At 39.9% G+C, this 26,116-nt stretch overlaps 1 protein-coding gene across 6 annotated transcripts in view; it reads left to right on the top strand.

The window, feature by feature from the left end:
• Positions 1-1,339: 1,339 nt before the first annotated feature.
• LOC143287689 (RING finger protein 207-like) overlaps positions 1,340-26,116 on the top strand; it is a 29,864-nt gene continuing 5,087 nt past the window's right edge. Inside the window, exons 1-15 of one of the 6 annotated variants that reach the window (XM_076595885.1) lie at positions 1,340-1,391; positions 2,968-3,381; positions 4,625-4,739; positions 7,367-7,514; positions 8,074-8,155; positions 8,455-8,530; positions 10,060-10,232; positions 14,973-15,114; positions 16,281-16,381; positions 17,016-17,087; positions 19,000-19,189; positions 20,538-20,723; positions 22,474-22,525; positions 22,897-23,014; positions 25,977-26,069. In XM_076595885.1, coding sequence (XP_076452000.1) covers positions 3,191-3,381; positions 4,625-4,739; positions 7,367-7,514; positions 8,074-8,155; positions 8,455-8,530; positions 10,060-10,232; positions 14,973-15,114; positions 16,281-16,381; positions 17,016-17,087; positions 19,000-19,189; positions 20,538-20,723; positions 22,474-22,525; positions 22,897-23,014; positions 25,977-26,069 — 1,739 coding nt within the window. In that variant the 5' untranslated portion in view covers positions 1,340-1,391; positions 2,968-3,190. Of the gene's footprint in view, positions 1,640-2,967; positions 3,382-4,624; positions 4,740-7,366; positions 7,515-8,073; positions 8,156-8,454; positions 8,531-10,059; positions 10,233-14,972; positions 15,115-16,280; positions 16,382-17,015; positions 17,088-18,999; positions 19,190-20,537; positions 20,724-22,473; positions 22,526-22,896; positions 23,015-25,976; positions 26,070-26,116 lie in introns of all 6 variants that reach the window. The other 5 variants (XM_076595884.1, XM_076595888.1, XM_076595883.1 and 2 more) reach the window with 5 other exon arrangements.

The raw sequence follows: 26,116 nt of genomic DNA, 5'->3' as shown, positions 1-26,116 counted from the left end.
ACACATTTTTTTTTTTTTTACTTCTCAGACTTGAAAGGGTCCATATGAAGGAGAAGAAAAAAAAAATCAGACAGCGTGGAAAAGAAAGTACTTATCAAGAATAGAAAATTCAAAACAGTGTTTTCACGTATGTTATACCATGACTTTATTCCTGTGTAGAAAAAGTAAAATTAGTTAAATGAAAAACAATGAAAATATCTGTTTGAAAATTGGCAAAGAAAACAGAAAACAAAAACAAAAAAACAACAACTTATAAATGTATAACCTGTGGATACAGGAGTTAAACTTTACTACACAGCTTTTGGGTTTGAAAGACTTGTGCTATACGATCAAAATATTTATACAGTTAATTATAATTTGTTAGCACTCCTGTGTTAACAGAATTGAACCTGAATTATCCATAAGTGAATATGTGGAAAATAACACAGAGTTGTTTTTTTTTTTTATCTAGTTCTATGATGGACTATAAGAGCATGAAAAATATTCTCCACACAATATTTTAATATGTTTTTATTCAGTGCTGTGTATTTCAGCTACAAATATGCATTTTATGACATTGCTTAATTATGTGTGTCATTTCTGATGAATTCAAAGTAGTGTATTGCAGAACGTCTTCATGTGTTCAATAAAGCATAAAGAAATTGATTGGGACTGGGTGGTCAATTCTTACTTTTAGTGTGTGTGTGACTGTGTATGTGTTAATTAAAAGGGGAATTTTATTCAGACTTCATTCTGGTGAGACTCTCTCTCTCTCTCTCTCTCTCTCTCTCTCTCTGTGTCCGTCGTCTCTCTCTCTGTGTGCTCATATTTCAGTTGAATGTCATTTCACTTTAAGTGATATGAGGCAGGTGTGTGTGTGTGTGTGTGTGTGTGTGTGTGCGTGGGTGTGTGTGTGTACATAAGTTATTCTCCAAGTAGGAATGACAGGAGACCTCGCAGTTTGTGGACTGGTTCTGTTGTTAGCAGACAAACAAAGCAAATAATTCCAACCATTGTATTTGAGGTGCGTCAAGAAAGCCCCCCCCCCCCCCTTACCCCCACTCCCCCGCCCTCTCTCTCTCTCCCACCCTCCCGTCCCCCACAAATACACATGCACATGTGAACACACCTTGAGAACAACATACACATAGAACAATAAGATTTATGAGGATTTTCACCCATTCAATCATTTAACTAATAAGTTAACAAATAAACTAGTTATTCAATTTAATTTTCGTATACTTCGATGCCCATAGCCCTCAAAAACGTCAGCTTCCCATGACAATGAGACACGCCCATCGCTTCGACTTACAGGGAGGTAACGCATCGACAGTCAAACTTTAAATTTTGCAGTTAGCTCCCGTATTGTAGGTAGTGGCTGGAGGCCAAACAGAGTCCGGCACATTTCCAAGGTAATTGATGGTGTCAGTTTACGTAATGCACAGTCGGCATTTTTGTTGTCTTCATGTATTTTAAATGAGTTTATGTATGGAGGAGCTGAAACGACTCGGGGAACCACGCAACTTTTTGTTTCCGAATTTGGGAAGCTGACTCACCGAGGATTAATCAAGATGGCGACGCCCTGAGAACGGCTTTCTGCAAGTTTGTAAACAGGGAACTGAACTGAACGCCAAGTATTTGTTGATTCTGTGCCTGAGAGGTATGGTTTAGAAAGGAATGTCTGTCGTGGGTCTGTCTGCGTGTGGTTGTTTGTGGTTGCAGACTGTCAGCTGGCAGTTGTGTCCAGATAACACTTCCTGTGCTCATCGTGTTGTATTGCGACTGACGATTCCATGACTGCACCTTGCACGTTTGTAAACATGCGGACAGTCACGATTCGCAGAACATATATCTTTTCCTTGCAGCTTGCAACAATATAATTGTATAAATCACCGTTTATTCAGCGTTTTGTTTTTTAAGCAAAGGTTTAAGCCGAACCATAACAAACTGGAACAGCCTTCCTGCTGAGATTGCCCTCAGCCCAACCCCGGAAGGCTTCAAATCCCAAATCCGATCACCTCCCCCCCTCCCCCACACCTCCCCCCCCCATCCCCTGGCCGAGCAACCTCTGCCTCAGGAAACCACAAAAACACGCAAACCCCCCTTATAGTCTACAGAATCTTCACAATGATGAAGGCGGTAGTCAAGGGAAAGAAGAAGAAGAAGAAGCCCAATTTATCGCTGATTATTTAGGACACTGAGGAAGGGCAGCTTTGTGAAGAACTGTTCAGCAGAGTCCTCCAGGTCTGTCGATTGTGTGTTAAAGCCTGGGTCTCTGCAGTTGGTTTTCATGTCCATTCAGCAATGTTGTCAGTTGATCCGCAAATGGTTTTCATGTCCATTCAGCAATATTGTCAGTCGATCCCTCCCTCAACAGTTCCTTTTTGGAGGACTGGTTTAGAAAGGCCATTGAGTCTTCTTAAGTTCTTTCATGGCCATACCAGCATCGCTATTCTTTTCTTAACTGATGTCAGTTGGGAGCATATAAGGTCCAATATGCTGCTTAATAGTTTAGCACATTTGTTCATTTGGTGATGCAGAATAATAGTAACACCTCATTTCCAAGGCTTGAAATTCAAGCTTAATTCTTCTTTCCGAATCCGCTGTGAGTGTGAGAATCAGTTTCTAACATGCATACGGGAAGGTGGGATATGTCAGTGCATGCAGGAGTCAGATCTTATGTGTCTTGTTTCAAGATCCACTCTTTAAACTGTGCTAACTGCTTTGAACACTGGCACACTGCATGGATGCTGCACATCATAAAATAAGAGCAAAAGAGGAGCAATAAAGACAGGCTACCTTTTCCTGTCTTGAAATAGACCTGTCCAGCTGCAGCTACCACCATTACTCATTTACTTAGTCCAGTTTAAAAAGAGAAATATATATTCAGAACGCTTTTTTTATACTTGAGAACAGACAAAAGCAGTTTAAAGTGTTAAGTTTTAATTGCACCTGGAAACAAAATTGAAGTTTTTTCTTTTGTTCCAGATACTTTCTCTGAAGCAACAGCATTTAAAAGCAGTGATGATTAAACAAGCTCTAATCAGAGAGAGAGAAGGACATTGATAGACCCGCCGCTGAGTGCTGTGAAAGGAACCCTTTTTTTTTTTTTTTTTTTTAAATAATACATAATATATATATCTGGAATGGACTGAACAGAGCCTGGGTACAGCAGTGGAGCCAGTGTGGTAGGGGGTGGGGAGAAAACAGTATGTCAGGGGAGATCTTCCATCCGATGGAGAATGCCGACGATGCAGACACCAAGACATGGAATCCCCTGCAGTGCCCCCTGTGCAATGAGCCCTATGACGACCCCTGTATTCTTACCTGCTTCCACAGTTTCTGTGAGAGGTGCCTTCGCGGCCGAGCCGCTGACTTCAAGATGACCTGCCCAGTGTGTGGGTAAGTGAAGATATTCTGCACTGAACAGACGCTGAACATTGAGGTTTTACTTTCACTGTCTGTAGATCAGGGATCTTCATCTTGAACTAAGAAATGGCTTGTTTTTTCATGTGGTTTTTATAGAGTTTTGAATTTATATATTAATGGCCAATTTTCTGCCATTCTCTCTCTCTCTCTCTCTCTCTTTATATATTAATGGCCAGTTTTCTGCCATTCTCTCTCTGTCTCTGTCTCAGTCTCTCTCTCTCTTTCTGAAAACAATATACCATAAAGCATACATACACTGTAAACTGATGAAATTAACAAACAAGTATTGCAAATCAGGGAAAAATAAAGAAATCATAATTTTGTTTGCATTGAAAAGAGAGAGAGAGAGAGAGAGAGAGAGAGAGAGAGAGAAACTCTGGAAAGAAAAAAGTTCAGTTTCACACATACTTTTAGTTCTGGGACCAGGAGCCTGTAGCACATCACCTGATAACTGGCTAGTCTGTTAATTGCTTTAATCATAAATTTATCATTTTATGAATTCTGATTGCCTTAATTCATATTATTCAACCGTTTAATAAAGACTTATGCACTTTTAATGTTCTGTCTTACAAATTGTTGCATTGTTATTGGGATTTTTTTCTTTTTCTAAAAATTTTTGGTGACATTACTAGTGTTGATACAATTACTGTATTAGTACTATTACAGTATTCTTTTTTTTTTTTAATTGCAAATTGACACATTGTTTTAATTTATCTTTGCTTTATTTTATTTATTTTTATTTTTGAAGAAATCATTATAACACTGCTTACCACTAATGCTAGAAGTATGAAAGTTATCTGATACATGTATAGATCTGCCAAGTGTAACAATTTCTGGTATGTATTGATGTCAAGGGACAGCAATATATGTGTGTGCGTGTGTGTGTGTGTGTGTGTGTAGATTTGTATATATATATATATATATATATATATATATATATATAATCAATTCTTTTTAACAGAACTCACTCCCCCCACCCTCCCAGTCCCAAAGAGACTAAAGGCATACAATTCGAAATGGCTGTTGTGTCTTACCCTTAGTTAGTATAAGGCAGTGCCTCTTACATTTTTCTGTCCCTTTTTCTAGAAGAGAAGCATGTTTGCAATGATTTTATGGAACCACAACATTTCTACTGGTATCAGAATTCAGTGTGTGATGCAACTGTCATTTTCTTTTCAATAATAATAATGATAATAAAATCATATTGTGGTCGCAGTGTTTCCACAAATATCAAGGAAGGGGCTCAGCTGCCACCTCACGACCCCTTGCTCAAGTTCTTGGTGGAGTCCACCACGGTGGAGAAAGTGCCCTGTGCCAACTGTGATTCCTCTGTGAGTGGCACGGTTTGTTGTCATGTAATTATGTATGGAATTGTCTACATGCTCTACTATATCATCAATGTATCATTGTATGTGGAGTGTATCGTTGTGTTATACTGGTTTGTATCGATCAGTTTTTGATGTGATGTGCTTTGTTGTTTTCCTTTCTAATTTTACAGGAATTTATAATTCAGGCTATTTTCTTCAGGACACAGGACTGGACAATGAGTGAATGATGTCACCTTGAACTGTAATGACTTTAGCTGCTGCTTTGTTGTTGGTGTGTGAGTGTGTGTGTGTTTGTGTGTGTGTGTGTGTGTGTGTGTGTGTGTGTTCCTATTTTTTATACTCAAAACCAATACTTTGGCATCCAAAGGTATTGAATAACGCCACCTCTTCCTTCTGTATCAATCACTCGTTCTCAGTGTGATCGATATGGACTTGGGCAAACAAACTGTCTCAAAGTAGTCTCCTACAATTAGAAAGAGTTCAAAATGAAGCTATGAGACTGATCCTTGAAACAACAAAAGACACGCCTATGGCAACCATGCGATACCTGCTTGACCTTCCCTCAATGCAGGCCAGAAACAAGTTAGATCAGGTTAAGACCTACTACAGAACATTAGAAAACCCTCAAAACCCACTGCATGATGCAGTCAAGGAACCGTAAGGCGGCCGTCTAGGACGAGGAAGATCATGGATGGGGCAAGCAGAAGACACAATCCAGCTAGTATGCCGACTGCAAGACCTGAAGGAAACAAAGAATGGGAGGAAAACCGGGAAAATATCACTCATCTATTCAACACAGCCATTCCACCCACTCTAGGAAGACATTGTCGGGAATGGCCAGAGGGCAAAACTGAGGCAGAAGTGAAGTTACTCATAGAAGAAAACAGTAAAGAAGAGGACATCATCATATACACAGATGGCTCAGTCACCAAAGACCAGCCCGGTTAGGGATTCACTGCAAAACAAAATGGAAAAACAATTGGGGAAGAGAATGCTGCCTACAAAGTCACAACCTCCAGCCTAATGATGGAAGTTCAAGCTGTGACACATGCTCTCCAGTGGCTGTCATCTATCCATATGCCTGGAAACCAACATGCCATGATTCTAACAGTCTCAGTGATTCTGTATGAACCTCTAACAGAAAATTGTAAGTGGAATGGGAAGCTTAGAGTGGCATGAGGCAGTGCGCAACTTTCAGATTCAGAAACTTACATAGTCATACTGCCTGGGACATGCAGGTGTTAAGGGAAATGATCGAGCTGACAGACTTGCTGGCAACAGCAATGAGCGGCCTACATCTAGGAAAATCAGAAATCCTCAGAAAAGTCAAAGAATACCAAAAAGAACAGGTACAAGGCCATCACACCATCGATTGCCTTCAAAGAAATAAAGGTAGAGAGAGGGAGTGGCGGTAAGTCTAGCATGAAAGGTAGAACACAATGCTTTGCAAATCAACATTGCACAAATTTCTTCAAAATGGAAGAGAGTCTCTGTGGGCTTTTCCCAAATACAATAGACTGAGCAACATGCCTGACTGGCATCAGTGATCTTTTCCCACCGCTCTTGCGGCCTATCAGTGGCAGCCTTTGTTTAGCTCTGTGTGTGTGCACACGCACGTTCGCGTGTGTGCGTGTTCACAAGCGTTTGTGTCTGTATGTTTGTGTACTTGTATGCGTGCGCGAGTGTGTAAGTGTACACCTGTCAGGAGAGCTATGTGCGTGTATGTGTGTTTGTGTTTGTGTGTGTGTGTGTGTGTGTGTGTGTATAGGCAATATTTATTTGCTTATTTATTTATTTATTATCATTATTGTCTTTATTCTATTTTTATTTATTATTATTCTTATTATCTTTTCTTTTTTTTCTTTTTTTAATATTTGTTTTTAGAAAATATTCATTTACCTCTTTTTTTTCTTTTTTTTCTTTCAAGGCCTGACAAAGCGCATTGGGTTATGCTGCTGGTCAGGCATCTGCTTGGCAGATGTGTTGTAGCGTATGTGGATTTGTCTGAACGCAGTGACGCCTCCTTGAGCTACTGATACTTTATATTCAAAGTGAGAATATAATATCCTGGAATCAAGTAATCAACAAGAGATCTGCCCATTGCCTTATAATTTCATTGGTTTAGTTATCATTGGAATGATGAATGCCTAGATGATGATCGTAGTACTGAGAAATGAAGGATTAGACTACTGCTTGTCTTTAGTTGGTGCCTGTATAAATCAGTGTATGTTATCTTTGTTCTATCCATGTCTAAAATGAGATTAAAAACAACAACAACAAAAACACAACAAAAAAACACAGAGCTGGTACATTTTGCTTTTTGTTTCTTCAAAAAAAAAAATTTTTAAGCCCTGTTCCATATGTTAAAGGACACTTTTAACATTGATTTGGATTACGAGGACTACAAAGTAAGAATCATTTATTTCCTTCACTGGCTTCAGGACATTGATTTGTATAAGGACTACAAAGCAACAATTGTTTATTCCTTCAGGACATGGTTTGCATTGCAAAGCAACAATTATTCTGTACTTCAAGACATTGATGCATTACAAAGCAACAATTATTCAGTACTTCAGGACATTGATTTGCATTACAAGGACTACAGAGCAGCAATTATTTCTTTCCCTCAGGACAGCGATGGTGGCATGTTTTACTGCAACACGTGTTGTCAGCCGCTGTGCGACAAGTGTCGGGAGGACACGCATCGTGCGCGTATGTTTGCGGCCCACGATGTGGTGCTGATGACGAAACGCACGAGGGACATCCACAAACGATGCTGTGAGTGTTGCTGTGAGAAGATGGGGAGCTGCTGTGTTTTCTCTTACTTCACATTGTGTGGACTGTTTTACTTCCACATTAATGCGTTAATCAGATGTTGCATGATGTCATTTCTTATGCACCTCCTTTCTCTCCCCTTCTCACCCCACCTACCTGCCAAGGGTCTCTCCTGCTCCCTTTGCACTTTTGCAAAAATATACATGAATATTATGTATTAGTCATTTGGATGGGATGGTAAATGGAGGTCCTGTATTTAGCATGCACTTACTGCATGTAAAAGAACCTGTAGAAACAAAAGGGTTGTTCCTGGCAAAGTTTTCTTGTAAAAATTTAAAATACACTTTGACAGGAAAACAGATCTATACACATGCACTGTTGCAGGCAGCAGTTTCAGTTTCAGCCTGGAGAGAGCAGCCTGAATTTCACACAGAGACATATGTTCTTACAAATTGTAATGCAATACAATACAGTACAAATTACAATACAACACAACACAAAACCACACAATACATTTACATTTACAATAGTATTATGAAATGTACTCCTGATCATGTTTCAGCACTGCATGGTGAGCCCTACATTATGTTTTCCATGGAGAAGAAAATCTTGCTGTGCATCAACTGCTTCCGTGATATGAGGATGTGAGTACCTTTCTCATTATGGGTCTTGTATGTGGGTGTCTGTTTGCTGTCTGTGGTGATTGATGGATGATACTGTTAGTATGGAATAATTGAGTATTCAGTTTTATTCTTGATGAATAAACTGTATCTGAGCCTCAGAATGTTTAGCTTGGAGTGTTGAAATGAAATTATTACAAGCAAATAAGATATACTGCTACATTCTGGTGGTGCTTTTATTTTTGAAATAGTGTTGGGACAGATTGGAGAATAAGAAGTGCAGTTGTATATGCCATAACATGTACTTGATACATTCCTTGCAGAGAAAGTCGGACACACTGTGTGGACCTGGAGACCGCCTATAATCAGAGTTGCAAGAAACTGGAGCACAGTGTGCAGGTGAGATGGCCCACACTCTCCTGTGTCCTGTGTTGTCTGTGAATGTGCTACAAGTGAGATTCAGATAACTGACAGATGCAGTCAGTAAGCAGGTTCAGACAGGGAGGTTGGGGCACAGATCACTTCCATGGCAGGCTGTGTACCCAGTTCATGGATGAGACTTTCTTTTTTCTTTTTTTTCAGTTTAAGAGTGTGAATAGAGCTTATGTATTGTATCATCCCCCTGCTGGCATTCAACTTAAGTGTCATTACTCTTATCATATATAATAACTACCTCTTATTTCAGGCTACACTTTTCCCCCACTGTTCATTTGTGAAAGTGTTTCAGGGATGACAGAGCAGATGAAATATCTGCTGCCTGTTATATTTGGACGTGGCTATGTTCTCTTGAGGGCTGTATCGGTTATACATAGGATTTCAGGTCCAGTGATCAGGGTTTGAGGCCCCATTTTGGTATGATAATGGTTGCTTGGGAAAGGCACTCGACTTTGATTTTCCTCACTTCGCTAGGGTGTGAATTGTTACCTGATTTCAGTTGTGGGGGAAGGTTAATGCAGCGGTAGGAGATTGCGCCCCACCTTTGACACAGTGATTATGAATTTGCTGCCCCTGTATCGTAAAAGGCTGCGGGACTTTTAACCCTCTGCCCCATGACAGACAAATCCCAAGGGTACTTCTAAATCCTGTGTGAAGGGAAGTAACTCCTCACTGAACTCACTCATACCAAACTAAAAAAAGACTATACAGAATTAAGGTTTATTTCTTTTGTTGCAAAAGACAGCTCAGAATGTGCAGAAAACATAATAGTTTTACATACAAGTAAATTAGGGGCACTTAAATTGTGAAGAATGATTGAAAGAAAAAAAAATCCAACCTGTTCTGGAAAAAGTCACAAGTTATGTGTGCATCAAAGATTACGAAAACTGACTCTCTGAGTGATCTGGTGTGTGTGTGTGTGTGAGCTTGGGTTTTTTTCATTCTCTGAATACCCAGCTACAAATAAAGATACTTAATAATAACAGTTGAACATGATTGAAGGCATGTCTAATCAATCATTCTCAGCCATTTATGTAAAAAAAAAAAATCATTAAGATAAAAAAAATTCATAGCTCAGAAACTTCTGAACCGATCCACTTGCTCAAACTTTAAAAATGGCAGAAGAGGAAAGAACAAATGTACTTCTGCTCTAGGTGCATTATGGGATTGCTAAAAGCGAAAGTATAGGTAAAGGCCATATCGGGTGGTTCAGGGGATTGAATAGGGCACTTCGGCGGACCATATCAGGCGGTTCAGGGGATTGAATAGGGCACTTCGGCAGGCCATATCGGGCGGTTCAGGGGATTGAAAAGGGCAATTTAATGGGACTTATCGGGCGGTTCAGGGGATTGAATAGGGCAATTTAGCAGAACATATTGGGTGGCTTAGGGGATTGAATAGGGCAGTTTGGCAGGTTATATCGGGTGATGCAGAGAGTTAATGGTTTTACCACGTGTGTGTTCTCATGTGTGTATGTGTGTGTGTGAGGGCAGGCGATCCGGGAGCTGCAGCACTCGGTGCAGGACGGTATCTTGCTGCTGAAGGCCCTGCTGGAGGAGATCCAGCAGAACGCTGACAAGGAGCGCCACAGTCTGCTGGAGCTCTACAATGCCATCATACTCAAGATGCAGCAGACCAAAGACATGCTGGTCGAGGAGGTCGACAGGTGGGTGGGGTGGGACTGCAGAGGGGTGTGTGTATACATATATACTGTATGTATGATGTCTGTGGGGATGGGAGGGGTGTGTGTGTACATGTATACATGGGTATGTGTGATATAGGAGGGGAGGGGAACGTGTGTATACATGTATACATGTGTATGTGTGATATAGGAGGGGAGGGGAATGTGTGTGTACATGTATACAAGTGTATGTGTGATACAAGAGGGGAGGGGAATGTGTGTGTACATGTATACATGTGTATGTGTGATATAGGAGGGGAGTGTGTGTGTACGTGTATGTGTGATGCAATTTATTTCACAAGTTATAATTTATATAGCAGGGAAAGTGAGACTGGTAGGATGGTGTGTGGTTGAAGAAAGGTGTGAGTGTTGACAGGAAGGAGGGAAGGGGAGGAGAGTGCATGTGTATGTGTGATGTGATTTATTTCATGAGTTATAAATTGTAGAGAATGGAAACAGACTGGTTGGGTGGTGGGTGGGAGGAGAAAGTTCTAGGTGTTCACTGGAAGGAGGGAAGGGGAGGAGAGTGTGCGTGTGTGTGTGTGTGTCTATATATATATATATATAGATTATTGAGGGAATTGGAATAAGCATACATGTGTTTTTTTTCATCCAGCCCTCAGGGCAAATGGAAATTGAATATGAATCAAAACATCCACAAAGTAGCAAAGAGATGAAGAAATAAAGACATGACATTCACATTCACATTTAAACATGCACATCTACATAATTAACATGTACATTTACATAATCATGATACAAACATCATCATGTCATGAAGGAAAAAGATCAAACCATCCCCTCTTTAAAAAAAACAACAAAAAACAAACAAACAAACAAACAAAAACAACAACAAAAAAACAGCCCCTCTCAAGCCTCCCCCCCCTGCCCCCCCCCCCCCCCCCCAAAAAAAAATTCAGGACACTGATTGTGGTTGTATATCATTAAGTAGTGCGATAGCGGTTAGACATACAATTAAACTATATATGCGTATTCAATAAGATAAAGTCAAGTTAAGTATGATTGTTGACATATTTGTCCATAAGGTGTGTATGGTAATGTTTTTTGAATTCTTGAATGCTTTTCTGAACATTAAGATTGGATGAAATATTGTTCCATAAACAGCCTCCTGAATAAATGAGACTGGATTTAAACAGATCTACTCTTGGAATGGGGATCTTAATCTTGTTGGTCTGGCGGACTAGCGTGGTGGGAAATCTATCTCTCAAAGATGGAGCATAATTTGACATGATTTTAAAAATAAAAACTGCTTTGTTGTATTCAAGTTTAAGCTTTAGGGGAAGAATATCTAAATGTCTGTAGTCGTCAGCAGTCAGTGATGAAGATTTCAGAAGGATTAATTTAAGAGCTCGTCTATGCAGACTTAGTAAAGGTTTTAGTATATTATCGCTAGCTGAATCCCAGAGTGTTGACGCATAGTTAATATGTGATTCAATATAAGCAAAAAAGAATAATTTTCTACAATGCAAATCAAGAAAATGTTTAATTCTGGAAAGCTGATAAATCTTTTTGGATAGGGTTTTGCATAATGACATAATATGACTGGACCAAGATAAGTTGTTATCAATGGTGACTCCAAGAATTTTATGATTATCAACTTCTTCTATTGGATGACCATTAATGGAAAAGGGTGGAAGGTTGTGTGAAAAATTTTGGCGTTTCTGTCTGGTGGTGAGTATGAGACATTTCGTTTTTTTTGGATGGAGACGCATGTGATTTAAATTGGACCATCTAACTATATCATTAATGCTTTGTTGCAGAGCATAGTACACTTTGTCTATTGTAGTGTGATTTGTATGTATTGTTGTATCGTCTGCAAACATCTCACATAATGCATTAATAAATAGAGGCAAATCATTTATATAAACAGAAAACAATATTGGACCAAGAATTGAACCTTGAGGAACTCCGTAATAGATAGACTGTAAAGAGGATTGAGATTCATTCATAGATACAATTTGTCTTCTGTCTGATAGAAATGAAGATATGAGGTCAAGTGTATTTCCAGAAAAGCCATATAATTTTAGTTTTTTCAAAAGAAGAGTGTGGTCTATCACATCGAATGCCTTCATAAAATCCACCATGAGAACACCAGTAATTTCATTATTGTTTATATTTGTGAGCCATTGTTCGACTAAGTTAGTGAGTGCTGTATGACAGGAGTGCTTGGACCTGAAACCAGACTGATTTGGATGAAATAATTTGTAGTGATTGAAATGATTAAGGATATGTTTGTTAATGTGTTTTTCTAAAGGTTTTGACAATATTGATAAGATTGAAATTGGTCTGTAATTGGAAGGGTCTGTACGGTCTCCTGACTTAAAAATGGGTACTACTTTCGCGACTTTAAAAGATTTAGGAATGATCTTTTTTGTGATACATTGGTTATAGACATAAGTAAGTGTTTCGGCAATTATAGGAGCAGAGAGTTTTAATATCTTTCCATCTATACCATCAATACCTTTCGAACCTGTTTGCTTCAAGTGGGAAAGAGCATAGTAAACTTCATGTACATCCATAAGAGGGATATCAAGGTGTGATGAAATATTTTTAGTGTTACAAAAGGTTTCGAGAATATCAAGTGAATTAAGGGATGACATGTTTGTTCCTACTGTTGAGTTAGCTACATTACAAAAATGTGTATTTAGGTTATCTGCTGATATGTCGTTAGTTGTTGTGGATTGCGTGATATTATGTTTATTATTTAACTGATTTATGGCTTTCCAAATCAATTTATTATTGGATTTTGTGGAAATAAGTTCTTGAAAATAATTCTTTTTTTCTGAACGTTTCAAAGCATTTACAAGATTACGTTGTTTTCTGAATTCATCTTTCTTACCTTCTGAGAGAGACGAGTCTCTTTCCTTAATCTTATCATCAATGGTTTTAGTCATCCACGGCTGTTTAGGATAGCTTTTGACACGTTTTGTTATGAATGGAGCATGTTTATCATATACATTAAGAAAATTGTGATACCAAACCTCCAGTGCTTCTTCAGGATTAGAGAACTGATAAACAGCTGACATATTGGAATGTATCAAGTTCTGTAGAAATAAATCCTTATCAAATTGTCTAAAATCTCTATGGCAAACGGTTTTATGTCTATTTGCAGGAATTTTTACACCTCGTTTGGACCATGTGAAACATATAGGGGAATGGTCACTGCAGCCAAACGTTGGGGAACATACTTCTGTTATGGAGTTTGTAGATGAAGCGTATATATGATCTATAAGTGTTTTTGACGTTGCAGTAACTCTCGTAGGTATGTCAATTAACTGCGTTAGGTGAAATGATTCATAAAGTTTTGTCCAGTGTTTGTTTGATTTGAGTAAGTCAATATTAAAGTCACCTAATAGTATTATTTCACTTGAAGACAAAGAAGCTTCTTCCATCATCAACATAAACTTGTCTATCCAATCTACATGTTCAGCTGGATTTCTATAGATAAAGCCGAGAAGGATAGGTTTTGATTTCTTAAAGCGTATTTCGATCCATACAGATTCAACTTGATAATTTTCGAGTGATTCAATTCGTTTAAAGTTAATGTTTTGTTGAACATATACTACAAGGCCTGTTTCTCTAGAACATTTCGGATCATTACGAATAATACAATAGCCTGGTAGTAGTAAATCAGAGTCTTGTATATGGTCTGTTAGTCTTGATTCAGCAAATCCGAATATGTGAAACTGTTTTCCGGAGTTTGAAAGGACATGGGATACATCAGCTAGTTTGTTGATGATATGATTAATATTCAGAAAACCTACTTTAAAACCATCGGATATTGGCCAAGTGTTGAGTGTTTTAGTCATGGAACAGAAAAAGTGAATACAACAGTATCAAAGATGACTATTAATGTTATGATACAATGGTACAATGGAAAGGAGAAAAAAAAGACACAAGAAGTACCAAAGGGCACCTCCAAAAGTACACAGTGTGCAATATACTTAACCACTGATTAAACAACCGATCAAATAACAAGTCACATAAAATATAGTCGAATACACCTAGTAATTAGGTCAATTATATATCCAAGTTTACACCGTCATCAAATAAGAAGTCACATAGAATACAATTCAAATATAGCAAGTAATAAGGTCAATAATATTTACTGCGTCCGCACAACTCACGTAATTTGCGCTGAATATAGTTTTGGTCCGGCAAACTATGACAACCTCATGTGCATTACGAGATCACGAGTGTGTCCGCAACACACACACACACACACACACACACACACACACACGCATGAACGTTCACGAGAATGTGCACTTACCGCACCCACGCACTTGCTGCACGAGCGTGTGAACATTCGCAGAACTATACATATCACACGCATGATTCACATAACTGTACATGTACATTTGTATACCGGAATGCTATTAATATATAAATATATGAATATATTATATGTATATATGAATTTATATTTTAGTATAACAACACCCAGTTAGACAGATGATATTGATGAGAAATCAAATCAATCTATGTTGTTTATAGCCCTGCCGACCACTAAGGTCATAATCATCAGGGCTATGTTGATGAGAAACATATAGGGGAATGGTCACTGCAGAGAGAGAGAGAGAGAGAGAGAGAGACATATATGTGTTTGTCTGGTGATTTATTTCACCTGTGAAGAGTATCTGGCCCTGACAATAAAAGGGGTCCTGATGTGTGTGTGTGTGTCTGTTTTGCCACACTTCTCAGCCAGTACCACGACAAGAAGAAGATGTTCAAGGAGCAGCTGAAGACGCTGACCACCCTGCTGCCCACGTTGCAGGTGCACCTGGTGATGTCCCTGGCCTTCTCCAGCTCCACCAACAAGTTTGACTTCCTGGAGCTGGCCTACGTGAGTCCTGACTGACTGACCTCCCTTGGCCCCTTTCACCCACCCTGACTTACATGTGTTGTTTTGTTTTGTCTTGTATTGTTTTGTTTTGTATTTCATTGTATTGCATTACACATTTCTTTGTGTGAAATTTGGGCTTCTCCCTTTTGGGAGAGTGCGGCAACCCATTTTTTTTTCTCTATTTTCCGCCTGCGAGTGTATTTGTTTTCCAATAAACGCAGGTTTTTTTGTTGTTTTGGGTTGGTTGTTTTTTTTTTACACATAAATTTGCCAGGAACAACCCTTTTGTTGCCATTAGTTCTTTTACCTGTATAAAGTACAAGCTACACACTGGTCCTCAGTTTGTCATCTCATACGAATGACTGTCATCCAGACCACCATACTTGCGAGTGTGGGATTCTATCCTGCGCGCTTTCTCTCACTTCCTAGGCGGACGTGTTACCACAAAGTCACCACTACATATTTGTGTTTGTGGCTAACTGACTCAGGCATGGGGGTCCCAGGACCACCCTGTGTTACGTGTCCCATGCTCTTTGTGGCTTGTTCAGTAGCACTTTCATGTGAAGAGTGTTTTTTGTTTTTTTTTCTCATTGTTTACTGTCTAAGTGCACACTTTAGAAGTGAAGATACTCATTTCTTAAGCTTTGGTTTCATAAGAGATAGTTGGGTAAATATATAAATTGTTTTGCTCTCTATATGGAATGATGTCCCAGGACTGGGCAGTGTACTTGGGTGGATGCATATCACTGACATCTGTTGCACATTTATGTATAGAGACCCAGCAGATGATTTTCTTTTGCACAATGTAAGGCAAGATCTGATGTTTGGATGTCATGAAATGATGCCTGTTACTGATTCGTAAAGTGACTTTTATTTTTGCACTTATGCTTTTTGCTCTGGGATTCTAGTGGAAGTTATTCCATGGTTGATTTGACGATTGTGATGTAAGAGAGAAAAGGAGAGCTGTTTGTCTCTTTTGATAAATTAGGTGTGTGTGTGTGTGTGTGTGTGTGTGGATAACAGTTGTACTTATTGTTTTTTGTTGTTGTTTTTTTCAAGTGAAATATCTTTGAAATCTGTGCTTTATTTATATGCTTTTTTATTCAGGATGTGATGAAGGGCAATGGAAGCCGACAGTGTTGTCATGGTGACTGTGCATGTTGCAGGTGATGATGGACCGACTGAAGTCGATCGTGCAGAGGCAGCATCCCATTCACCCCTCGCAGAGCGGCCAAATCGACACGGGCCACAAGACCCAGTTTGCCAGGTCAGTGACGTGATGGCTGTGGACGCCTGGATCACTCACTTCACTGTATTATACTAGCTGTCACGATGAAGCGGTTAGCGTCATGGACTGACAACTGGAAGGACGCTTGTTTGATCCCCATCAGAGGTGGGGGTTTTCAGTCAATGGCTGCTTCCTACCCAGAGCTGAGCACACTGTGGGCCCAAATGGGAAGACTAGGACCACACAGTCAAGAGTCATTCACTTGACAGATGTATCTTTGGGAGTTTTGTTTTGTGCCATCCGACCTGTCTCTTGAGTGTAAAACTTCTCATTGACTGCTGTGATCTGCTTGATATCAGGCACAAACACTTAGTTAGCTTCATGAAGATCATGTTCCAGGATGTCCACCCAGACACCCTTTTCTACTTCCTGGGGGAAATTGATATTTTTTAATATATTTGAATTTTATGTCTTCTAGTGATGTGATCTTTTTACACCGTGTTCAATATATTTAATTAGTTTTATGTGGATTGAGTTAGATATGAGTGAATTGGTTCTTTTACTATAAGCCCTAAAATGGCCCCTTTTTGGTCAGTTGGGCTGTAGGCAGCATGATTTGATTTGATTTGATCGTCAGACATGTTACATGTTGTGTGTGTGTGTGTGTGACCAGGAGTCTGGAGCCACTGCTGCTGGGTCCTCAACAGCGACATGCTGTGCCAGTGATCAACCCTCCAGTCAACAGGTACATACATAGTGCTGTGGGCGTGGGTTTCTTACTGCCCATTAATCTAGTCACCTCTGCCTGCTTTTATTCCATAGCCCAGCTCTGCAATGGCCACTTTGTGGTTTTCTGGGCTGTGTGCAGATTGATTTAACTTGACTGCTGTTGGTGCAAGATTATGTCTGGTGTTATGTACTGCGCCATGTCAAACCGATGCAAACTAGGCCTATGGGATTGTTTTGTTTGGCCAAATGTCGTGGCGAATGCTGTTCTACAACGCCTCTGCTTTCAATCTTTTTTTTTCTTTTTTGTTGTTGTAATTATGTTTGAATACAACATTCTCTAATCTTCCCTTTTTTGTTCACTTACAAGTACAATTAATTGTTCTTTTTGCTGTGCTTTTCCTGTTAAATGATTGAAGTTTGAGTCTTTTGTGGCTGAACATGGCTGGTTTTGAGCCACTGAAGCAGGGCAGCATGGAGAGGGGAAGAGGAGCTACTGTTTTTTTTCTGCCAGTTCTCCACATCAAATTCCCCTGTTACATAAAAAATGGTTCTCTAGAAATACAAACAATCCAGCAGGTTCTCTAGAAATACAAACAATCCAGCACCTCTTTTGGGACTGTCAGATTGTACAACAGTTTTGGACGGATTTTGTGTCCTAGGTGCACAACAGATGTTGCCATTGTGCAAGATTAACATTAGGAGAACAGCTCATTTTGTTTGGTTGTACAAAACATGTAAAGACAGATAAAAGTTTAGACTTGATAATATTAACTGCAAACTTCTTCATCCATAAGTGTAATGTACAAGGAACAACACCTACACTAGACCATCTTATTAACTATTTGAAAATAAGATTCAGGTTAGAAAAACATTTGTCCTCCAGTCGTGGGAAATATGAACAATTCTGTTTAGCATGGCAGGTATATATGCCCTTGATTACTTAAGTAATCAGTTGATATTTTAGTGAATGGAAACAGAATAGTATAGTCCATCTCTTTGCAATCCAACACGTAGAATCATATTTTATTTGTATGATAATGAATATGCCTTTACTTGCAGCTGTAGTACACAGCAAGATTCAGCCAGTTAGAAACAAAAACATATACACTTTCACTTGTGACTTTAATTCTGCAGGATGCTTAACAAAACATATTAGCAGATGATTATGTAAGTTTTGTTTTGTAATTGATGTTATCCATGTGATCATGGTATCTGTGCACTCTTGATGTTATGTGTTGCAATGTTTTGTATTCTCATTATTTGTTCATTAAAAAAAAAAGCAGGTGTGACTAGCACTTGTATTAAATCAGAGAACTTAAACAATGCACCACTTTTATTCTTTCCAGTAAACACTGTCAGTTTCATTTGAACTGAAATAGAAAAGAAAGGTTCTGTCCCCCATGGGACAGAAATAATGCATCTCCATGACCGCTGCAGACTGACATGCTCATCAGTGAATGACTGTTTTCATTTATTGTGTTAGTTACAGTTCTGTTTACCAAATTTTTTGGGGGGTTATCTTTTTTTGTGAACAATGTTTTTAGAGTATATGTTTCTCAAAAATGGGTCACAGGCATTGCCTAACAAACTGCATACCAAAAGTTCTCTAGATATAGCAGGATATATCCAGGGCACTTTGATCATATCACTCAAAGGCTCAGCAATCAAAGGTTAAAGACTGTAACTGTATGATTTACGTCTTGGTTGTATGGAACAGTTCATGACGTTCATTATGTATGTCTCAAAATGAAAGAACAACGAAGCAAGGAGAGTAAATGATTAACAAGCAAAGAGTTACCTCTCGGTATTGTTTGTAACTCTTGTTTAGCTGAGCAGTCCTGACATAGCCCTGTGTGCTTGCCTGGACTATGATAAGTAACAGTGTCAAAGGCCAGATTCACACAGCAGATTCTATGACTCGTACCCAGGGTGGATTTGTCTGGCATGACCCCCAACAGCACTCCCAACCACAAGTCCAGCGTTGGGGGCTCTCCAGCTACCAACATGAGTCCCGTCACCTCGCGCCGCTCTAATGGGCTGAACGGGGCCAAGGTCAAGTTCATTGACGCCAAGGGGCCCTTCGCCGATCACTGCGTAGAGTTCGAAACCGCTCACAGGGTCAGTGGACTTTGCTGGTGGCGTTCGTTTTTATACTGCATGTACTTTACCATTGACACAGTTGTTCAGTGTCTGGCACAGTTGATAGGATTAGTAAATGTGGTAATGTAACTTAAGGGGATTTTTTTTTTTCAGGGGCAGATGTCTGACCTGTGCATTAGCCCAACACTGTGTCCAGGCCTTGAGGCTGTCAACAATTTAATACAAAATAGAAGTCCTTTTTTATGAAATAAGAAATACCATGTAAAATCATTTCAGTCTGCCAGCTTAATTTGATCTCTGGTGGGTTTTTTCTGTTTTTTCGCCCACCAGTTTTGGTTGCATAGTGTGGCAACATACATTTCAAGATATTGAAGATTGTATTTCTTGTTACCCCTTTTTGGGTATGGTGGATTACGAACATCTGAACAAAATAGCATAATAAACATGAAAAACAGCTAATAAGTGAAATGTGACAACACTCGTGTGTCAAAGTACAGTGTATAACTAATCCATGCACTATCAATAATGTTATCCTGTCACCTCACTGATTCTCAAAATGCATACATATGTTAGAAGAACATTAATGTAATTGTGAAATTGCCTTGGAATTTATGGAAGAAAGAAATAAAACCACCTCTTACATCAATTAATGTATTATTAAGTTGGACTTATTATTATTTTAAATTTAATCTCAAAATTATAATCTTACAGACATTACTATCTTTAAACATTTTGGGAAGCAAAAGTTTTCTTGAATGTTTCAATAACCCACCGAACGCTGACATGGATTACAGAAATCTTAAACATGCCTGTTTGATCATCTGCATGTGTATTCACACAACAAGGGTTTAGGCACTTGCAGGTCTGCATGTTTGTTTACCAGGGAGATTGGAAAATTCTCCACCATTAACCTACCGGTGCGTAAGTGTGGAAAATTCTCCACCATTAACCTACCAGTGCATAAGTGATCTTTGCAGCACTAAGGTTACGAGTTTTTTTCCTATTTTTTTCCCCAAATTTCCTAATTTTTCTGATTTTCCTAAATGTACATTACTTCCATAATGACTTAAGGAGAATTCTTAACGCCAAGCAAACTTAAACCACTGCTGAGATCAGTGCCGATTACTGGGGGATCAAACCCAAGACCATTGGATTTTTGGAACACTGTTGAGTTCTTGGTTTAAACATCAAGAAACAAGACAAAATACAATGTTCAATAATGATAAAAGGAAAACTAGAGCAACAACAAGCCTGAACTTATATCATGCTCTTTCACAACATGTCACAAACGATCAACAAACTGCAATACTGAAAACGTTGAGTTCTTCACACGACAGGCTACAGTGTGTGTGTTTGCTGGTTGCAGGAGGTGATCCAGAAGTTTGACAAGCTGAAGATGGCGTGTCAGGAGCTGCAGCGTGACGTGACCATGCGGCGCTGTCTGGCACGGAAGGACGAGATCCAGCGCCTGCAGGAGCGCATTGAGGGGCTGCAGCTGCAGCTGGAGTCCCACTTCACTGTGCTGCATGCCAAGCAGTCGGCCATGGAGAAAGTGGGTCACTCTCTCTTCTCTGTCTGTCTGTCTGTCTGTCTTTCTGTCTGTCTCTCTCTCTGTTTTTCTGGAGAAAGTGGGTCACTCTCTCTTCTTCTCCCCGTGTGTGTGTGTGTGTGTGTGTGTGTGTATGTGTGTGCGCCTCTTTCTGAAGAAAGTGGGTCACTCTCTCTTTTTTGTCTATTTTGAGAAAGTGGGTCACTCTCTCAAATCTCTCTCTCTTTCTGTCTCTTTCTCTGTGTCTGTGCCTCTCTGTCTTTCTGGAGAAAGTGGATTACTCTCTCTCTCTCTGTGTCTGTGCCTCTCTATCTTTCTGGAGAAAGTGGGTTACTCTCTCTGTCTGTGCCTCTGTTTTTCTGGAGAAAGTTGGTTACTCTCTCTCTCTCTCTGTGCCTCTCTATCTTTCTGGAGAAAGTGGGTTACTCTCTCTCTCTCTCTCTCTGTCTATGCCTCTCTGTTTTTCTGGAGAAAGTTGGTTGTTCTCTCTCTCTGTCTGTGCCTCTTTTTCTTTTTGGAGAAAGTGGGCTACTCTAGCTCCCTGTCTGTGCTGAGCTCTATCTTTCTGGAGAAAGTGGGTCAATCACTCTCTCTCTCTCTCTGTGTCTCTTATCTTTCTGAAGAAAGTAGGTCACTCTCTCTCCTTCTCTCTGTGCCATTCTGTCTGTCCCTTTCTGGAGAAAGTAGGTCACACACACTCTCTCTGTGTGTGGATTTTATAGATGGAAATGGTGCTGAAATATTTGCATGTATATTAAACATCAAAATCGTAATTGTGTGCAATTATGTTTTTTCCTCGATTACCATGTTGTTCTATACATAAACTCCTCACATAAACATTCACACAGCATTATGCAAAATTGCAACACAAAAGCTCACTGTAAACAATATTTCGACTTGAAGCTTTCATCTGGAGGCTCTGATAGTAAATGAAAACACCAAAATAAAGGTTTCAAGCAATGATATTGGGGTTTTTCTACACCCACTTCCAACATGACCCTGTCCCCTATTATCCATGTGCTTTGTTGTATGTTACGATAATCAGGATAACCAGAATCATTTCAGGTTATCAACAACAACATTAGTTTTCTATCATGTTTTTGTTGTTGTTATTCTTGCCATTGTACAGCAAATCAAACAGAATTCTAGCCATCTCTTCTGTGCTGTATGTCCTGCCTGCCATGTTGACATGCTCAACAACATTTTGCTTTACAAAATGCTAAAAAAAAAAAAAAAAAAGCATAAAAATCAAGCCAAAACTTGCTGAGGTATCACTTAGAGCACCAGACAAGTTTGCAAGGAATTATGCATACTTGAGTGACTAGCTGGACTGTTGATAATGCAGTTACAACTTAATCATGGATGTATCTGTAGCCTGGAGTGAAAGGCTTATATTAGATAAAAAGATGATGAAGCCCCTGGCATGAAAATTTGAAGAACAATTTAAGAAGAAAAAAAGTTTCATGAGTGCATGACAAATGCAAAGTTTGTCTTTTTCATGTATAGACATGGAATTTTGTGAGGGGGCATGCCTCTTTTATGTGGCTTCATTAAAGCGGGCTGTGTTTGTGCTGCAAACTGAACCTTGGTTTATCTTGTCATCAGAAGGGAATGGGGACCACTACTCAGGGTATATGAGTTTTTGCTTTGTGTTGTTTTGTTGTTGTTTTTCTATGCAAAAAATATAATGTAGATTGTTACTGTTTGGGTGAGTAATCACCTGATTGAGGGCTACCATGTGTGTGTTCCACAGCACTGGGAGGAGAGCCTGCAGAGGATTGCTAATGAACAGGATCTGTACCAAGGTGAGTGGGCGTCCATTGGCACTGTCTTTGTCTCTGATGTTAGTCACTGAATTCTTTTTCTTCGTATATATGTTAACAGGCTGGGATTCCAAAATGAATAACAGACGCAAAGTATTTTAATTGCAGAAATAGGATGGCATGATAGAAGTCTGAGTATTTCAACTGCAGAAATAGGATGGCACATAAGAGAAGTATGAGTATTTTGGCTGCAGAAATAGGATGGTGTGATAGAAGTATGAGTATTTTAATTGCAGAAATAGAATGGCATGTTTGAAGTTTGAGTATTTGACTTTGAGAAATAGGATGTCCTATCAGCTGAATTAGCTGTGTGTGAAAGTAGAGTGCTGGCACTGTGGCCCTCCTGTGTGCAGCCCAAATGCAGGATGTGAACCGGCTGAAGCAGGAGAGTGCCTGTCTGCGAGTCATCGCTGGTCAGCTGACCTCCTTTGTGTCCTCCATCGCTGCTGTCACTGAACGACTGGCACCCAAGTGAGTTCCCTTTGTACATGTATCCCTTTGGTTTTTTGTTTGTATATGTGGTGGCAATGTGGCAGTGTTGGTTAGGCGTTAGACTTATGATCCTGTGTTCACCAATGATCAGCGTTCTGAGGCATTTCAATTCAGTTCAGAGGCTTCATTGATCTTGGGGCAGAACTAAAAGCTTGTTGCTGAGTACGCTCATCAGTGAAGGGCTGTCACCTCACTGAGAAAGGACCGAGCTTACAGGTCAGGATGTCAGTCATCCTGCATTTGATGATCTTCCTGTTTGGACTGTAATACTTTTGTTCAGCCAAATCAATGACACCGTGAATGAGTACACAAATCTTCTTGGAACTGCAAAAAAGACTCCTCTTCCTTCTGCCTACACTTTATCTGAACTCCCCAATGTCTTCTCCTCTTTCTTTTTCGACAAAGTCCAAAATATTTGTACCATCTTAGACCAAATGTCTTTTCAACCTGTTCATCCTGATCCTCAATTCAGCGGCACTTCTCTCCATTCCTTTAATCCATTGACTGAAACAGAAGTTCATGAAATCCTAAAAGAAATGACAATAAAATCCTGTGAGCTCGATCCTATACCAGCCTCGGTCTTTTCCCAGTGTGTCTCACATCTTCTCTCCACAATCACCAGTATTGTCAACTCATCCCTTCTCACTGGAACGTTTCCATCCACTTTCAAAACTGCAATCGTCCAGCCTCTTCTGAAGAAACCCAACCTTGACGCAAACATTTTGAAAAACTATCGACCAGTTTCTAATCTTCCATTCATGTCCAAACTCCTTGAAAAAGCTGTCCTCAAGCAGCTCAACAACCACCTTTGTTTCAACAATCTCATCCACCCATTTCAGTCTGCCTATTGCGCTGACCACAGCACCGAAACCACTCTCCTCCACATTCTGAACAATCTACTGATAGCGTCCAACTCAGGAAAAATTTCCCTTCTCACTCTTCTCGACTTGTCAGCCGCCTTTGACACGATAGACCTTCTTTCCCATCTTCATTTTACATTTGGTATCAACGGCACTGTTCTAAACTGGTTCAAATCTTATCTCACTGATCGATTCCAGTCTGTCATTGTTGATCAATTCCATTCTGAAGCCGTTAAAATCCAACATGGAGTCCCACAGGGATCTGTTTTAGGCCCAGTGCTCTTCACACTGTACACTGCTCCTCTCATTGAAATTATCAATCGCCATAATATCAGTCATCATTCTTATGCTGATGACGCTCAACTCCAGAAGAGTGATACCCCCGAAAAATTGTTGTCGCTCTTGCAAGAAACATCCAACTGCTTCCTGGACATTCAAAACTGGATGACTTGAAATAAGTTACAATTGAACGCGGACAAAACTGAAGCAATGATCATAGGAACTAAACAAAAACTGTCTTCCATCACAATTGACACAATCAAACTTGGCAGTACATGCATCCCTCTTTCCACGTCAGTCAGGAACCTCGGTGTTGTCCTTGACAATACACTGTCCATGCAAAAATTTATCAGTCAGACATATCAGTCCTGCTACTGTCAACTGCGGCGCATCAGTGCCGTCCGGAAATATCTGTCCACTGACGCAACATTTGGACTTGTCGTTTCCCTCATTCTCTCTCGCTTCAACTACTGTAACTCTCTATTGTCTGGTTTGCCTGCCTCATCCATTCAGTCCCTTCAGCGCATACAAAACTCTGCTGCCCGACTCGTCCTCAGAAAGAAAAGATCTGAGCATATCACTCCTCTTTTGCAACATCTCCACTGGCTCCCTGTCTCACACAGAATAAAGTACAAGATTAGCACTATGTTATAGATGCATTAACAAAACTGCCCCTTCCTGTCTCTGCGGCTGCCTTCACCTCTATACTCCATCTCGCTCACTACGATCGGCTTCGGATCCACTGTTTATGCATACCCAGATTCACTCGACTGTTGGCCGCCATTCTTTCTCTGTCTCTGGACCCTGTAATTGGAATGAACTTCCTCTTTCGCTTCGTCAAGTCTCCACACTCAGCTCTTTCAAGTCTGGCCTTAAAACCCACCTCTTCCCAAAATAGCCTCCCTTGCCTGCCCTTCCTTGTCTTTAGTTTCTACAGTTTTAGAGTTATGCATGCGTGTGAATGAAAGCGCTTTAATTTGTCTCAGCACAAGATTCAGCGCTATATAAATACCATTATTATTATGATTATTATTATTATTAAGATGTAACTACTTTAAACTCATTCCATGCTGATCTCATTTCACCGAAATTCTGCTGTGAAGATGTTAATGAAATATAGTTGTAATTGAGAGGTAGTAGGTTCTGATGCCAGAGAAACAGGATAGGGAAATGCAGACTGAAGTTGTCCACTTTAAGCTGGGAACTATGTGTGTGTGTGTGGTTGTGTTTTTTTCTTAATACTTCCTACTGCCATCCCCCCATCCTAATGTCCAATCCTTCACCCGCTATCCGTACCCATTATACGATTGTATATGTGTGTACTGAAATGTGTGCATGTCTGATCACCTTGTAGTGAATAGACAATGAATCATTGAGAAGAAGAAGTACATTTTCCACTTCAGGAGATGCTGTGGGCATAAGAAAACTTGCTGCACTGAATTACAATGGAAAGAAAAGGTAACTGTTAAGAATAGCTGGTGTCAATGGAAGTAGTTCATCTCTTCTGAATGTCTAGCATCCAGACCACCACTCAAAAGGTATTCTGGAGGGGGAGAAAACACTGTTGAGTGTGTGGGTTTAAATCCTGTGTGCTCAGATTATCTTGCTTCTGAGGTGGACACGTTGACACGAGGCCACAACTCCACTGTCTTAGGGTGTCTTTGGGTGCAATGCAAAGGGAACAATGATGATCTGTCAAATTAAGCATGGTGTGTGTGTGTGTGTGCACGTGCGTGTGCTTTGTGTGTGTGTGTGTGTGCGTGTGCGTACTTGTGTGCGTGCATGGTGTGTGTGTGTATCAGACTGAACCAGTCGTGTCTGAATGGGGAGCAGGACAATCAGATCATGATGTTACTGGAAGAGATCAATGCTGTGCAGCCTGACTCCCAGCAAAGGTCAGCATGTGTGTGTGTGTGTGTCTGTCTGTGTGTGTCTCAGTGTG

The sequence above is a fragment of the Babylonia areolata genome, chromosome 11 (genome assembly GCF_041734735.1).
Source record: "Babylonia areolata isolate BAREFJ2019XMU chromosome 11, ASM4173473v1, whole genome shotgun sequence".
Taxonomy (NCBI): Eukaryota; Metazoa; Mollusca; class Gastropoda; order Neogastropoda; family Buccinidae; genus Babylonia; species Babylonia areolata.
Note: the sequence above shows the minus strand (reverse complement) of the source record. Positions and strands in the feature narration are given on the sequence as shown.